At 40.0% G+C, this 14578-nt stretch overlaps 1 protein-coding gene across 1 annotated transcript in view; it reads right to left on the minus strand.

Moving 5' to 3' along the window:
- Positions 1–1420: 1420 nt before the first annotated feature.
- The window catches only part of LOC105839492 (B-cell lymphoma/leukemia 11A), a 33503-nt gene continuing 20345 nt past the window's right edge, over positions 1421–14578 (minus strand). Inside the window, exons 2-3 of the mRNA XM_012685833.3 lie at positions 13899–14348; positions 1421–4235 (exon numbers count right to left, since the gene is read on the minus strand). Of these exons, the coding sequence (XP_012541287.1) occupies positions 2047–4235; positions 13899–14348 (2639 nt within the window). The 3' untranslated portion in view covers positions 1421–2046. The remainder of the gene's footprint in view (positions 4236–13898; positions 14349–14578) is intronic.

Consider the following 14578-nt stretch of genomic DNA (forward strand, 5'->3'; position numbering starts at 1 on the left):
TTTTCGTTTTTATCTTATTGCCTACGTATATATATATATATATCTCTCTTTAGGAACAGTTCTCTTCGAAAACGTTTACGACAACGAGACGTCGTTGAGGAAAACAAAAGGAAGGGTAGAAAGAAAAATTATTTCGCTACTTAAAATGGAACGCAAAAACTTGAAGAACAATCGTCGCGTCGCCCGAAAGCCTCAGTCTTGGACGAGGACGAGAGAAAACGGAAATTCGATTCTGATTGCGTCTCGGTCTGGCCGCGGTACGATTTTCGTAGGATCAATGCTCGGTATCGATCCTGCGAAAGCCGAGCGCGGTTCAACACTGTCGACTGCAATGAATATAATCAACGAACAAAGCGCGCTGATGATATTTTTGACATGGCTGCGAAGTGACTGTCGAAGAAGAAATTTGCTCCACTGAAGTATTTTTTTTTTTCTAGGATTGTCCATAGGATCAATTTATTAATTTAGATTAGGAATACGATTTCCTAAAAGATGTTGCATACAATTTTTCTGATTCTTCGACGGACACGTCGCGCGATGCAAAATCAGCGGCTATAAACCTAAACAACTTTGGCATTTTCTTAATCTTTAAAAACATCTGCGATAATAATTTAATATCAGAATAAAATAATGAAAGCGGCGCTTAAACTCACTGCAACCGTAATGATAATAGTGACAAATATAATAATAATAATAATAATAATAGAATGGTAATAATAATAATAGCAATAATGGTAATAATGACAATAATAATCATGTTACAAAACAATAATAATGTTAATAATAATAATAAAGACAATATAATAAGTGTAATAATATTAATAAAGGTAATAGAGTTGCCGATAATAGATATAATACATTGTACATAGGATCGAGCTAGAGTATATATATATATATATATATATATATATATATATATATATATATATAGTATATATATATACATACTAGCTTCTTCTCATATATTACTTAAATCAAATATTCTCCAATTATCCTATAATATATTGATATATAACAGTGTTTCGAATATCGATGTTTTTTTAATATGTACATACAGAATCTTCGAAGTTTGTCACTTCTCCTTATGTACTAAAGAAATCGATGCATTTTAAAAAGACGCGTCGATTCCATTGACGCGTTCTTATATACGAAGTGACGTTGTTTAATGTACAAAAAAAAAAACTCCATTTCAATTTGTTTCTATATAGTACACGGCAAGTTGCAAGTTTTCATAATATTTATATATATATATTACGTTATACAATATGTATATATATATCTATTATTAAATAAATAATCTTCAAATGCGATAATAAAGTCGTGAACTATTGTTCATTATCTTATTTATAATATTTATATTCTTTGTATTTGCATTTCTTTTTATATTTATATATATTTATATATATATTTATTTTTTATCTGTATGTATATATATATGCAGTTTTATATTTATAGTGTCTTTTCCTGTTATTTATGAACTATATATTTATAAAGATATATGTAATTTAAATAACTGTGTGTGCTGAGACTTGCAAACTGGTAACCATTCGTTCGTTTTCTATAATGAATTAAAACGTGGAGTAGGGTTTCTTGTCGAGTACCTTCTTTCATTATTCTGTCGTTTTGTTTTCGTATCACCTGGACAACTTCCTTGTATTGTGTCCAATCCTCACGATTGTAAGAATCCTCTCTTTCTCGAACTAGTCGAAACTCCAGCTTCGTTAGATCTTCCAGCTCTTGATAATTTTTTATTGTAACTTACAGACTCGACCGGCCGTTTCCAGGCCGTTCGGTCGGAGATTCTCGAGATCACGCAACCTACCACCTCTCTTAATCTCGAGAGGTGACCCCAGAAATTATTCCGCTAGAGATCCTTCGATAATCGCGCCGTTTCCAAATCGGCTTTATGCGACAAGGTTGTTCATCAGGTATCTCTCTTCCTCTCTCGAGGTCTCTGAAGAGAAAGATTTTTCATCTTCAGTATACTGGATAAGGTGGCCTATGCGGCCACAGCGGCGGGATCGGCGGTAGGCTTCCGTTCCAGGATCAAGTATCCTTACTACTTAATGAAGAGTCCTCATCCTTGATCACTGGGTATGGTATATCCAACTTGGGGCCTTGCTGCACCACTACTACGCATTTCCTCATGTGCTTCTCCAACGTGCTCGGCACCGAAAAGGGCATTTCGCAAAAGCGGCATTTGTACGTGTCCTTGCCATGTCGACCATGGGTCTTCATGTGCCTAGTTAGCTTCGAGCTTTGAGCACACGCGTACGAACACAGTTCACATTTGTACGGCTTCTCACCGGTGTGCGACCGCCTATGCACCGTCAGATTCGAGCAGTTTTTGAAAACCTTGCCGCAATATTCGCAAGTGTCGTTTCGGCCGCTTCGCTCCTTCTTCAGCAACGGACTCGGCAAGCCTTGAAGCGCCAAACTGGACGTCGTGGCCTTTGTTACCTTGCGAAATTCATTGTTCTCCAAATAGTGTGGACTAGGTAGCCAAAGTCCCCCGAAATCGGGTCCTGCAGATCTAGGAAACCCCTGACCAGAGAAAATATTCGGCGTCGTCGAAGAATTAAAATTTGTAGGTGAGAGAGCACTTTCTTTCTCCTTGTTATTGTTGAGTGAGTTAGCGAGGTTGCATGGCGAGTCGGTTTTGAGGAAACCACTGCGATGATTTTCTTGCAACGCTTGTCGGTAAGCCTCTGAATATTGAGCGATGTTGCTCAGGCCAAACTTCTCCATGAGATCGCCCACCAGGCTGGCTGGTTTCTCTATCCGACCTCCGCTCTCCTCGCCGCTCTGCCCCTGAGTGGTGCTTAGATCCTCCGGCGTGTTTTCCTCCGCGTCCTCCCGCTCGGTCTTTTGCTCGTTCTCCTCCATCTCGTCTAGATCCATATTCTCGTCGCAGCTGGACCCGTCGTCCGGCACCGTTTCGACGCTGCCTTGCGGACTGGCAGCCGAATTCAAGTGGTCCTGATGCTCCTTTCTCATGTGCTTTCTTAGCTCGGCGAAGCTCGCTACTTCGATCTCACACACTTCACATCTCGTTGGCGTACTCTGACCATCTTGCGTGCTTTCTTGTTGTTGGTACTGCCTTTCCTTATCCCGATGACTGCGACGGTGAACGATCAAGTTTGATTGGAAACGAAACTTCTTGTCACACACTTCGCACGTGTATACCGTCTCAGACGAAGTATCAGTGATGATTGGCGTAGAAGCTACCGGTGGGCTGGTCTTCTCGCTATCGGTCGAGTTATTGTTGTTGTGATGGCCGACTGGGCTTTGACTATAACAGGGCGGCGAATTTTCTTTTTGATGACTGCTATGAGTTAAATTCGTGGGGTTGGCTGAAGCCGGACTAGGTGGTTCCACTGACTGTGCATGGGATTGCGATTGTTGCTGTTGCGACTGCTGTTGTTGCTGTTGTTGCTGCTGCTGCTGTTGCTGCTGTTGCTGAACACCGCTGACAACAGGAACTGACGGTACCGGTTGTACCGGTGGAGGAGGGGGATTTGTTGCGGGATTTCCGCTAGGGTTAGGTGGAGCTGCGCCTAAGGGCGGATTAGCGAGGCTCCTTAGGCGCGCTGAGTAAAAATCCAGGTTCGTCTCGAGTGGTGGTGGGTGTGCTTGGCCAGCGAGGCCACGGCCGTGCGACAATTCGGCCAGGTTCGCCAGATTCCGAGCGTTGTTCAGGGAGTCCAATGAGCTACGCACCAGTGGATCCCCCAGATTTAAACCGTCCATACCGCGAAGTGGATCGCCCAGATTTTGCAGATTCCGCGTGGCTGTCTGCAACTCCTGAAGACCTCTGTACCCCGCCAATGGATTCAGGGTGAGAAAATCCGGCCTGAACATGGGCGGGAAACTTCGCTCCAAGTGTTGAGGTAACCTCAAGAAACTGTGGAGGGGATCGCCCACTAGGGACGAGGTCTGAAGCTGCTGTCGGCCACCGCTACTGCCACTGGTATTCGTACCGCCGGAAGAGTTCGCCGCCGAGGAGCTTCCGGTGGACTTGCCGCTTAGGTTCAGATGATTCGGCGGACTTAGATGGTGCGCGTGCGTCGGCGTAGGCGTCGGTGGACTAGGCGCTGGAGTGTTTGACGACGAATTCGTCGACGAGGAGGAGGAGCAGTAGAGGCGGGCGCCGTGCATGCTCTGTACATGCTGAAGGAGCTCCCACGCCGAGCACAGCCGCCGAGAACATTGAGAGCACTGCAGCCACCTTGGCTCTGAAACAGATACATCAACGTCGTGGTGTTAAGGATCACAATGCATTGTCCATTACGCAAAAAAGAATATTGTTTTAGCATTCGAGAAAATTTTGATGTAGTAAATTCTGTACAATTCATGAAACATCAAAGTTTCGATGAAATTACCATTCATATGTCATTGTGAATCCATGGCGTGCATTAAAATATTTTTTGTGTAATTTAATTTACTTCATATTTAATAATATTACTATTTAATATTTTAAAAAATATTTTTTTATTTTTATAAGAAGACGAATTAATGTTATCAGAGTCAAACATCGTAGTTCTTGTAATTCTTTCGACTTAAACGTTCTTGATATGTAATGATATGGCTATTTTAGAAATTCAAGTTTATTTTTGAATAAGGAATAGAGGGCGAGAGAGAGAGAGAGAGAGAGAGAGAGAGAGAGAGAGAGAGAGAGAGAGAGAGAGAGAGAATGAGATAGGTTGAAAAGGCTAATATAAGTCGACGGTTTATGGCTGCGAATAAGATGATTATAAGGCTCTAGATATATCGTAATAATCTGACGACAGGATTCACGGTGATTTCTCGAGCATGTGACGGCAGCTCGTAAAACCCGCACGTACACACATAACACGTGCGCGTACATGCCCCCGAGCCACGCTATCAATTTTCGAACCACCCTTAATTTCGCGGAATCGGGACAGAGATCGGACCCGACCGATTGAATTCGGAATTCAAACGGCGCGTCTGTGTCAAATTGCGGTTCGGGCCGGCGAGCTGCGGGGGCTTAAAAATAATATCCTCGTCGAACAGCGGTCGACGAAGAGCGCGGGAGGGGATTGGTGCGGGCCAACGGGGGTTGGTTACCACGTCATGCGGCTGAAACTGACCCTTAACGACTTCTCGACCCTGCTTCCCTACGGCGCGCGCGAAAGCTTATGATGCGGGAGGGACGGGTTTTGAATTTCAATGTTTTTAATCCGGAATATCAGATTTTCGACCATTTTTCACGCCCCGCGTGGCACAGTAGACGCTAGTCGAGCGAGTCTGTGAGATTTTATTAATTCGGCGCCTCGGCGACGGGAATGAGAGAGGACTGTTGAAAAAAGGGAAGAGAAAAGTCGAGGATGCACGCACCATGTGCTTAAGGACGACCCTCGCTTTGCGAGCAAAGGCACCGTGGAACATTATCCAAGTAACATATTCTCTTGGACCGAATAATGCCGGACGTTAGGGATCGAGGAAGAAGATTTAAATTTACGCCTTAAGAAACCTTACGAAATCGCTTAAGACGTCAATTAATCATTTTTACGAAAATATTTTCCTACAATACGTGTTACTTTCTTAATTCAGTTATTGCATTTTTTCAAAAAAATTTGTTCAGATAAAATATTTGTTACAAATATATGGATGGACTCGGAATAGAAAACAACACAGGCATTTATGAAACAATAATTTTAAAGCTGTCTTAATATTAAAGAAACATTTTGTACTATAAAAACACATTTTAGGAAATTTTTCTCGAATCTCCGCGAATTTCTTTAATTTAACAAAATCAGACTTGTCGAATTTGAGAACGCGAACGTCTCGTACAGACGAATAAATACGCCCGCCGCATTATTCAGGAAGAAACTTCTTCGACGAGATAAATACGAGCGCGTTGTAGCGGGCAGGGGTATACTTCCTCTTGTAAGAGATTAAAAAGTTCAGGACTCGCCCTCTCCTCCCCCCCCCCCCCCATTGTACCTTACTGTCTCGCGGTACTTTGGCGACGGGAGGGAAAGTCAGCCGGAGACAAAAGGCTGTAGCAAAATAAAGTGGTCCTAATTAAATGGCCGTTCGGGATAGGGAAAAGATCTTTGTTAAAAATAAAGCTTCAAGATCGTCTTAAAGTCGACGATCGATTGCCGAACTCAGGCATATTTTTGTCTATTACGTTTAGGAAACATTATTTCGATAATGATTGACAAAAAATATTTAATATAGTGAACAATAAATAAATCCACTAATTTAGTCTAAATACACAACTACGAATTTAATTGATACTACACAAATGATATAAATATCTTCAGCGGTCTCAGAATTTTATTTCTTCATCTTTCCGTACAATTGTATAATTTTATATTGACGTAAAGCTCAGAACAAGTCGTCGAAATGACGTGGCTTTGAGAGATCGGTCCGATGACGACGATGCAAGATGCGAAGACAATGAATCTTAAATAAAATTAGGAACAACTCAACGCCGTCAACGGGTAAATAATAGTTTATCTCGCGACAATACACAATAGAACACATTTCGTTGTATATAACAAGGTGCTAAGTAGAATAACGAGCCCGACAGTGGGCGAGGGACTTTTCTTCCTCGCCCTGCTGACCTTTCACCAGGATTACGCTTGCAGCGTTTACACATCATAGTGAGCATAGAAGTGAGAGACGCTCGTCGCAATCTCATTGACGCGCGCGATTTTTTGATTGACAGAAAAAACGCGGAGAAAGTTGCAGAGGAAGACGCAAAAATCGTGAAGAAGCGAGATATTCTCTGTGATTTCCTGAATTGCTAAGAAGTTTGCTTAAAGAGAAAAGTACATATAAAAAAATATGAGCTATCTTAATTGTACAATCATATTTCTAATGGTTCTACCTCAACTTTACTTTCAAAGAATTATATTAAATTATACTTTTATGGGAATTTCATTTTTCTTTTAACTGAGATTCCTAGTCGTCTCAATTCAATTTTTCTTGGAACGTTCGTTATACTTATGTAATTTATTTATATACTTTTCTCAAGCAGTCAATGTTTATTGCAAGTTATTGGGGATACCGAGAAGTATAATGTTATTTTTATAAATGATGTAAACAGTATGTAAATAGTATAAAAATAATTTATTATTTATTCATTAATGTAATCGTCAATATTTCCAATGATTGTTCACTTAGTTATTAATTTTTAATTTCTTTGTATATATTATTAGACACATAATAATTTATATTAACAAAATTAAATATTGTTTGCATTATTTATAAAAATAATTTTGATTTCCATATTATATTAATATTAAGCATTAAATATTTTGATAATTTAATTTAAAAAATCTTTAAAAAGTTAAATTTACAAGAATAAATAAAACTTAAATAAAATTTTGTTAAACAAAAAAATTTTTTTGAAGTTATCTTTTCTAAAATTTGACTTACACATTTATACAATTTTTGGTTCTTTAAATAAAATTAAAACCTAAAAGAACAATAGAATTTACGTAGAAATGTTAAAGAAAAGTCCGCCAGGTCGAATTGAGCAAAACTTTTCAGACTTCGAAATTTTCCCGAGTCATCTTCACCTTGATCCTTCGCCAGAAGGAACGTAAAATACAAATTGGCTTGAAGTTCCGGTTCCATACAGAAATTAAAACACGTGTGAGAAAGAAAGAGAAGAGAGAAAAAAAAAGAAAATCATAAAAGGGAGTAAAGGCACGGCAGTCGAGTCATCTCTGAAACAGGCATCACAGCCAAGTGGTGAAGCGCGAAAATTCAGCGTATTGTTTCACGCTTCGAGTGTTCACCAGTGCTGTCTTCTTCCCTCGCCCTTGTCCTTTCTCCGAGCGGCCAGCCGGTTCCTTTTTTTCCCTAGAAGTCGAAAATATTGTCGACTTCCCCGGGGAGAAAAGATGCCGGCGGGAGAACGAGAGAGATAAGCAAGTGCTTGAGCATAATAAAGGTGTATCGATTCACGGCCCGGCGCTTTTCATATGCAAACCTCGCGGATGGCCATCTGTTAGGATTATTTCTCCAGATTTTCATGGCCATGTTTCTACGGGAAATGGCTAGCTAGCTGGTTGCAGTTCGGATGCGTGTTATCGCTCACAATGACTTATTTTCTATTGGATAAGTCAAGAATATATAGTTATATATCATACATTGCAATGGGTACATGTTACACAATTGTATCGACGTAATATTGTGCGGTAGATTAGCATGCAACGTTGTTGGTACAATGTTTTTTTTTAGACAAACTATTTATAAAAATATAAAAGTAGATGTAATATTGAAATAAAAATTGAGATTGTTAATGATTTTTAATTCGAAAAATTATACCAGAGATTTAATAAAATTGGTTACTCTTCAAAGAACATAAAAAAATAAGTATACAATTATTGTTTAATGAATGCGTAAATTAAAATACAATTTAAATATAACTTTCCCAAATATTTTTCAAGACCATTATTTTACAACCTATACTTGTAAGTTCAAAGATCGAACTCAGAAAGATTCGTACTCAGAAGGGACAGTAGAATCAAATGAACAATATATCTGTATGAGATTCGGCCCTCCGACGATAGTGACCGACCGATTTTCTCCAGAAATTGTCCGACAAATTGGTCTATGCGACGTTTACGGGCAAATCGTTCGGAACGCCATTGTTTAACAACGATTTGAATCCCGGTCATCGTACGAATACTCCTTTCAACCCTTTTACGGGAGACTTAACACAAGTCCAGCTTCCTTTCAATTTTGGCAAACTTGAAAAGCCCGTGGAAACGTGTTTTTATAGATTTTAAGTTTGTCTTTCTAATACAAAATACAAATGTTACAACTGAATTATTTGTCGCAAAATTTACAAAGCGCTGAATAATTTTCATGTGATAATCAATTAATTAATTATAAATATCGCAGTAAAATATGAGTCTAATTTGAAATTTGCAAGAAAAGTTGTTAAATTAAATCAAATAGCTATTATATATTTTGAATGAGTTTCTAAATAAGTTTATAAAACATTTTTCGCATTAATTATTAATACTCGAAAAATTTGTGCACAGGCTGAAAGGAATTATTTTGATCACACATATTATTATAAGTGTTATGCCTGGTTTTCAGCCTGCATGCAAGCGAATTTTAATCGTGTAAAGGACGTTGCGCCGCGCTCTTGCAAATCTTTTTGGACGGGACACATCTGCCGCTCAATGATGTCACGATATACACACACGTGCGCACACACAGCAAACACACATAAAGGCCTTTAATCCGGAATGGCGTGTGACAATATTAAAATATCGATTAGCTAACGTATTCGACGTATGCACTTTGTCGTCGATACAAGGGCTGCACTTAAAAGGGACAACGCACAGCGGATCATGTCCACGTGGGTAGTTTGCGGGTGATTTTAATCATTTTACTGGACCCATTAATTAAATAACCAGCTGAGATAAATATCACGCGGTAACGAGAAGTGTTCAACGCATATCAAAAAGAATTAACAGTAAACAAAGTGATTAAATAATATAACAAATAACGGGATACAATTTTAATACGACTTTTATTAGAATAAAATGTATCAAAGATATTATTTAGAAAAAAACAAGTTATTTTGGAAAATAACGGATCGATTAGATTGATATGTTTTCCATAATTATTTATATAAATATATATAGAGGTATGGTATGCGAGTGGAACAATTTAAGTAAAATTTAATTAAGTATCAGTCAACATATATTGCACTATTAAAATATAAAAAACCGTGTGAGATCACTAATAATCCATTCAATATCGTGTAACCGTAGCACATGCAGATTTTTTTCCAGTGAACTTTTATTTACGACCCGTTCAACCTACCGCAGAGTGTCGCGCGACAAAGAGCCAAAGCCGTTAAAATCGCGAATATGTCGACCGGCGTGATTCCATCCTCTCTAAACGAATATTCGAATGGTCGCGTAACATACTCCTTGTGGTCACTACAATTCCGCGATAGGATTGGTGCGCTTCACGAGCCTTTATGTCCTCCGTTACTTAGTTTGTCTGTCCAAACCGCAAACCTTGCGAACGGACCGCTGTTGACTATTAACCCTTTCAGAAAGGGCCGAGTCTCAATTTATTAAAAGAATTTATTATTCGAGTTTTTCATGGCTTGACACGGGAAGAACATTTTTTAAGTGGAACAGCACCAAGAATACAGAAAGAGCGCGGAAAGAGCAATTTCACTGCCGTATCTACATATTTGATTAGATACATATAAAAAAATTATTTCATGTGAGCTTATCAAAATAATTAACGTAGGCAACTCAAGTATGACGATATTGTTGCAAAAAGTTTTGACATTCTAGCAATCGTCTTAAGCGTCCCGTACAATTATTTTGGTCTAACGTAATTCTTTTCAGATATGTATTTCAGCAAAATGTTCGTTCCGCGTGAAATTGAATTTGTACATATCATAAATGAAATTCAAAAGTACAATTACCTGATCTGAAAAAAATAGAGAGCGATAAAAACGAAACGTGGAAACATCTTGCTATGAGAACGTTGAAAGCTTGAAAGAAATCTAGTCTATCGTTCATCGTGAGAGATCTGCCTTTGCATCTACTTTGATTTTTCTGTAGTGCACCATCGAGAGAAAGAGAAAAACGCGGATGACGGACTCGTTTTACGGTACAAGGACGTAAGTAAAAAAAAAAATTAATCAAAAAGCCACTCGACCTGGTAATTTAAACGCGTCGCAGCGTGCTGAAGTTGTATATATTGAACTTCTGAGCTTTGATGATGTTCTTCTCTTTCTCTCTCGCTCTCGGACTTTCCTTTACACGAGGCGAGGTAAGTGCAAAGGAAACGAAGAACGCAGCCACCTTGTCATTGTCAAGGAAGACGGTAAAATATAAACTGAAGCAATCGAAACGTAAGTAAATTTTTCAAAGAATCCGCCGTACTAATGTTACACGTTGATTTTTATATTAGCACGCACTCACGTATCATCGTACTCGTGTTTTCAGTCGCAAAAGAATAATTTCCACTAATGTTTCGATCAATGCGCGCGATTGAATTTTGCATTCCGTATAAAATATTGTTAAGTCGTCAAAACAACAAAGGGGAAAAAAAAAGAACGAAATAAAGTACAAGCAGGCCAGTTCCTGAGATACGCGTGATATATAGCCGAAAAAGTTTCTGACGCCGGTTTTTAGGCGTATTGCTCGCACACGCCGTTCTTGTCGGCTTCCTTCCGCGAGAACGGAGGATGCGGAAGGATGAAGGACGAGAAAGTTGCAGGATCCCGAAACCCCGAGCGACAGCCAATTCGCAAGCAATTCTCCGCTCACCTCGGGCGGTCCGGAGAGCCGTCGACTTCGCTAGGAGGGAAAAGGACGGCGGGAGAAACGCGGGAGGGTCGGAAAGGAGCCATAAAGCTGCCAGGAGAAAAACCTCACCACGGACGAGAATTAATATTCCCAGACAAACGTGACAGATAGATCAAATCTGCATCTCACCGGGAGCGCGGGTTGGTGTCAATTTCGATGGATTATCGCTCCTTTTTTCCGTCGCCCTCCTACGTTTTCCTTCACTACCCTTCACAGTCTTTCCTCTGGATTTATATTCGTTCATGGTTCTTCAAACGCTACTCTTTTCTTCCGCGCGTTTGTTTTCTATTTTTACACCCATAACCGAATATTTTTTTCCCCAAAACCACGAATTTTTCTCAAAGCACATCTTTTTTTGAACGAAACTAAAAGACAAGTTTGCATTCTGACGTTTCGGAAAAAACATCGTATTATTGCACTACACAGATCGTCATTTCTTGACGTGTCTATATAGTCGAAAAAAAAAAAAGATCAGAATCACTGGAAGGGAATTGTAATACGGATCCGGGCCGGTCCAAGGGACCTGGCGCATCCTGTCAATGCCACCCCACGTGCGCGTTTCTGATACGCGATTGCTTTACCTGTCCGCACGCAACGCTCGAGACTCGATCGTCTAACATACACCGGCGCGAGTCCGCCCATATGGGCATGCTCTTCGCGTGGACGGCTCGTGCGGACCACGTGGCCAAACAATAGGACGATTCTAATTGGGCTTTTCGACGTGGTTGTCCGGTAGCAAAAAATCCGACAAAAAAGGCGACAAAAGGGGCTTAACCGGCGGACGAGCGGCAGGATGAGCACGAGCGAGGAGTATTCCTATGGCCGTGGACCAGTTCGGGAAGGGTTAACTCACTATCTCGCTGCCGGAACGTGTAGCTTGGCAAAAGGGGGCTCGGGGCGAGTGCCGCGGAGCGTGATGAAACTTTAAAGAGACACCGGTGTGCGAGCGAACACCGACGTGCTGCACTTCGGGAGACACAATTACGTTCGTTCGTCCACGATGATCGCCGTCGTTTCTCGGAGCGATACAAATTTACATCTATTCTTTAATTCAGGCTTTTTTAGTAGATTTGGATGCCTCGTTGTATATAAATACAAGCCTAACGATTTAAATAATATCTGTGAGCTCAACTTTTATTCGTGTAAACCGAGAGATGGATTCACTTCGTATATAAATTCATAGCTGGTTCTTTAAATATAGTTCTTCAGTTAATTAACAATTTTAATTAATTTAGGCATATGTGCTTGTTAATATTTTCTATGCTAGAATTTTTTGAATACCTCGAAGCAAAGTTTCTTTCTCTCATACAATCGTAAAAGTAATTTAATTATGAAGTGAAATAAAAGAACTGATTTGGCTTCATCGATGAAGGCCAATTCCGTTCTTGTTCCGTAAAACAGTTTCTTGCATTAATTTGTGTAATTAAGCATTGCATAAGAGTTTTAAAGAAAGAACTGATTCAGCGAGAATGTTGTAGATGTTAATTTGAAGCCACGATAGTGTTTATATCTTTATATTGAAATAAATTTTAATTCCGGGAATGTTTTGTCGGTTGCAAAATTACAACTGCCTTAAGTTATTTAAAACTCATAATAATAATAATATAATAAATTATCGTAATATATAAACTAAGCACAACTTATTAATTATTATATAAATTATAATTGCAATATTGATTAATATATTAATAAATTTGTTAAAAAATCTGTGATTTTCATCCGCTTCTAAGAGAGCGGAAACAGAATTATAATAATATATTTTTATGATTTCAAATAATATAAAATACTCTCTAATCTTTTCTTCGTTTACTTATTTCTAATAATATAATTAATACGCAAACATGTGTCGTTTAAATTTACTAACTGCGAACGACAAAACATGAAAAGTGCATAACGCGAAAATTTTTCAATTTTGTTTTGCTATATGTATAAAAAAGAAAGCACGAAGAAGATATCGTAGCATTTTCATATCCAGGGTGTCGTATCGCCGAACGAGAACGCTCGCGCGTTAAACCCTTCGACGTACGACAATGTACTTCCCTGACAAAAGGGGGTCACAGGAACCGGTGGAGAGGAGGCACGAGGGGCAGGTTCACCCCAATCCCCGAGCGGGCGGTTTAAATTCAAAAATCGAATCCACCGATCTATTGTTCGTGTTCGTTCGACCAGGTTCGACATCACATGGCAGCCCCCTATAACTGTACTTTAAAACACCCTCTTCCACCCCTTTTCAAGTAAACCAACAATTCGCCAAACCAGAAAGATTTCGAAATAGCACGAAGCGCACCTCCTACTGCGACGAGAAACCCTGACATATTTTCTCGTTCTGAGCGTTGCCAAATTCGGAATCTATGAAGCCGAATGCGAAATTGAGAAACGGAACTTTAAATTATTTCGTGAGCGTTATTATTGCTTCGTGAACGTGGCCGGATCACATTGCAGATCTCGTTTCACGACACGATATAAACAATCGACCGATTCTAATAAAACGCTCCGGTATTTATTCCTTAATTCAATAACAAAATAATAATTCAAAGAGAAAGAAAGAACGCAGAAGTTTACCGGAATTGACTGTGTTCGTGTCGGCGTCAACGGACTCGGTCTTCTGCTTTTTCGGAAGATCCTCCTTATCCTCATCCGGTGCCTCCGTTCGTCTTTTTGGCGTCGAGCTGGCGCTCGCCTTGAGGTCGATCGGACTTCCGGTATCCGGCCCCGGCCCCTGAGGCGTCGGGGGACTCTCCAGTCGGCCACTCCTCTTGTTGATAGGCGCGGAGATGCTGGGTACCGAATTTAGCTTCGAGTCCGGGTCGGCGGTCTTCATGGTGAGGGCGTCCTCTGGGTCGGAGTCCTCCGGTGCGGCCGTCGCCGGTGGACTGTGGCAGCCCTGGAGGGTACTTCGACAGTGGTTGACCTTGTGTTCGATGAACCGGACGATCTCTCCGAGGGGGTAAGACGCCCTGCAGCCCCCACATTGGACGGTGTCTGGGGACGTGGTACTTTGCGAGGTTTCCGCTGTAACAGAGAGAGAGATAAATCTCGTTTAGAATGCATCGGAATTTTTATTAAGTGGATGGCGGAGTTTGCCAGAATATATAAAGATATATGTAGTTTCGAGTTTGCCATACTCCTCCTCTTTTAATTTCATTCCGATTGATTATTACTTTACGATAGTAATGTATACGCATCAGCATGTGTACATATAACCGTTAATTATCAATTAATATCGATATTACAATAATATT

Source organism: Monomorium pharaonis, chromosome 3 (genome assembly GCF_013373865.1).
Source record: "Monomorium pharaonis isolate MP-MQ-018 chromosome 3, ASM1337386v2, whole genome shotgun sequence".
Taxonomy (NCBI): Eukaryota; Metazoa; Arthropoda; class Insecta; order Hymenoptera; family Formicidae; genus Monomorium; species Monomorium pharaonis.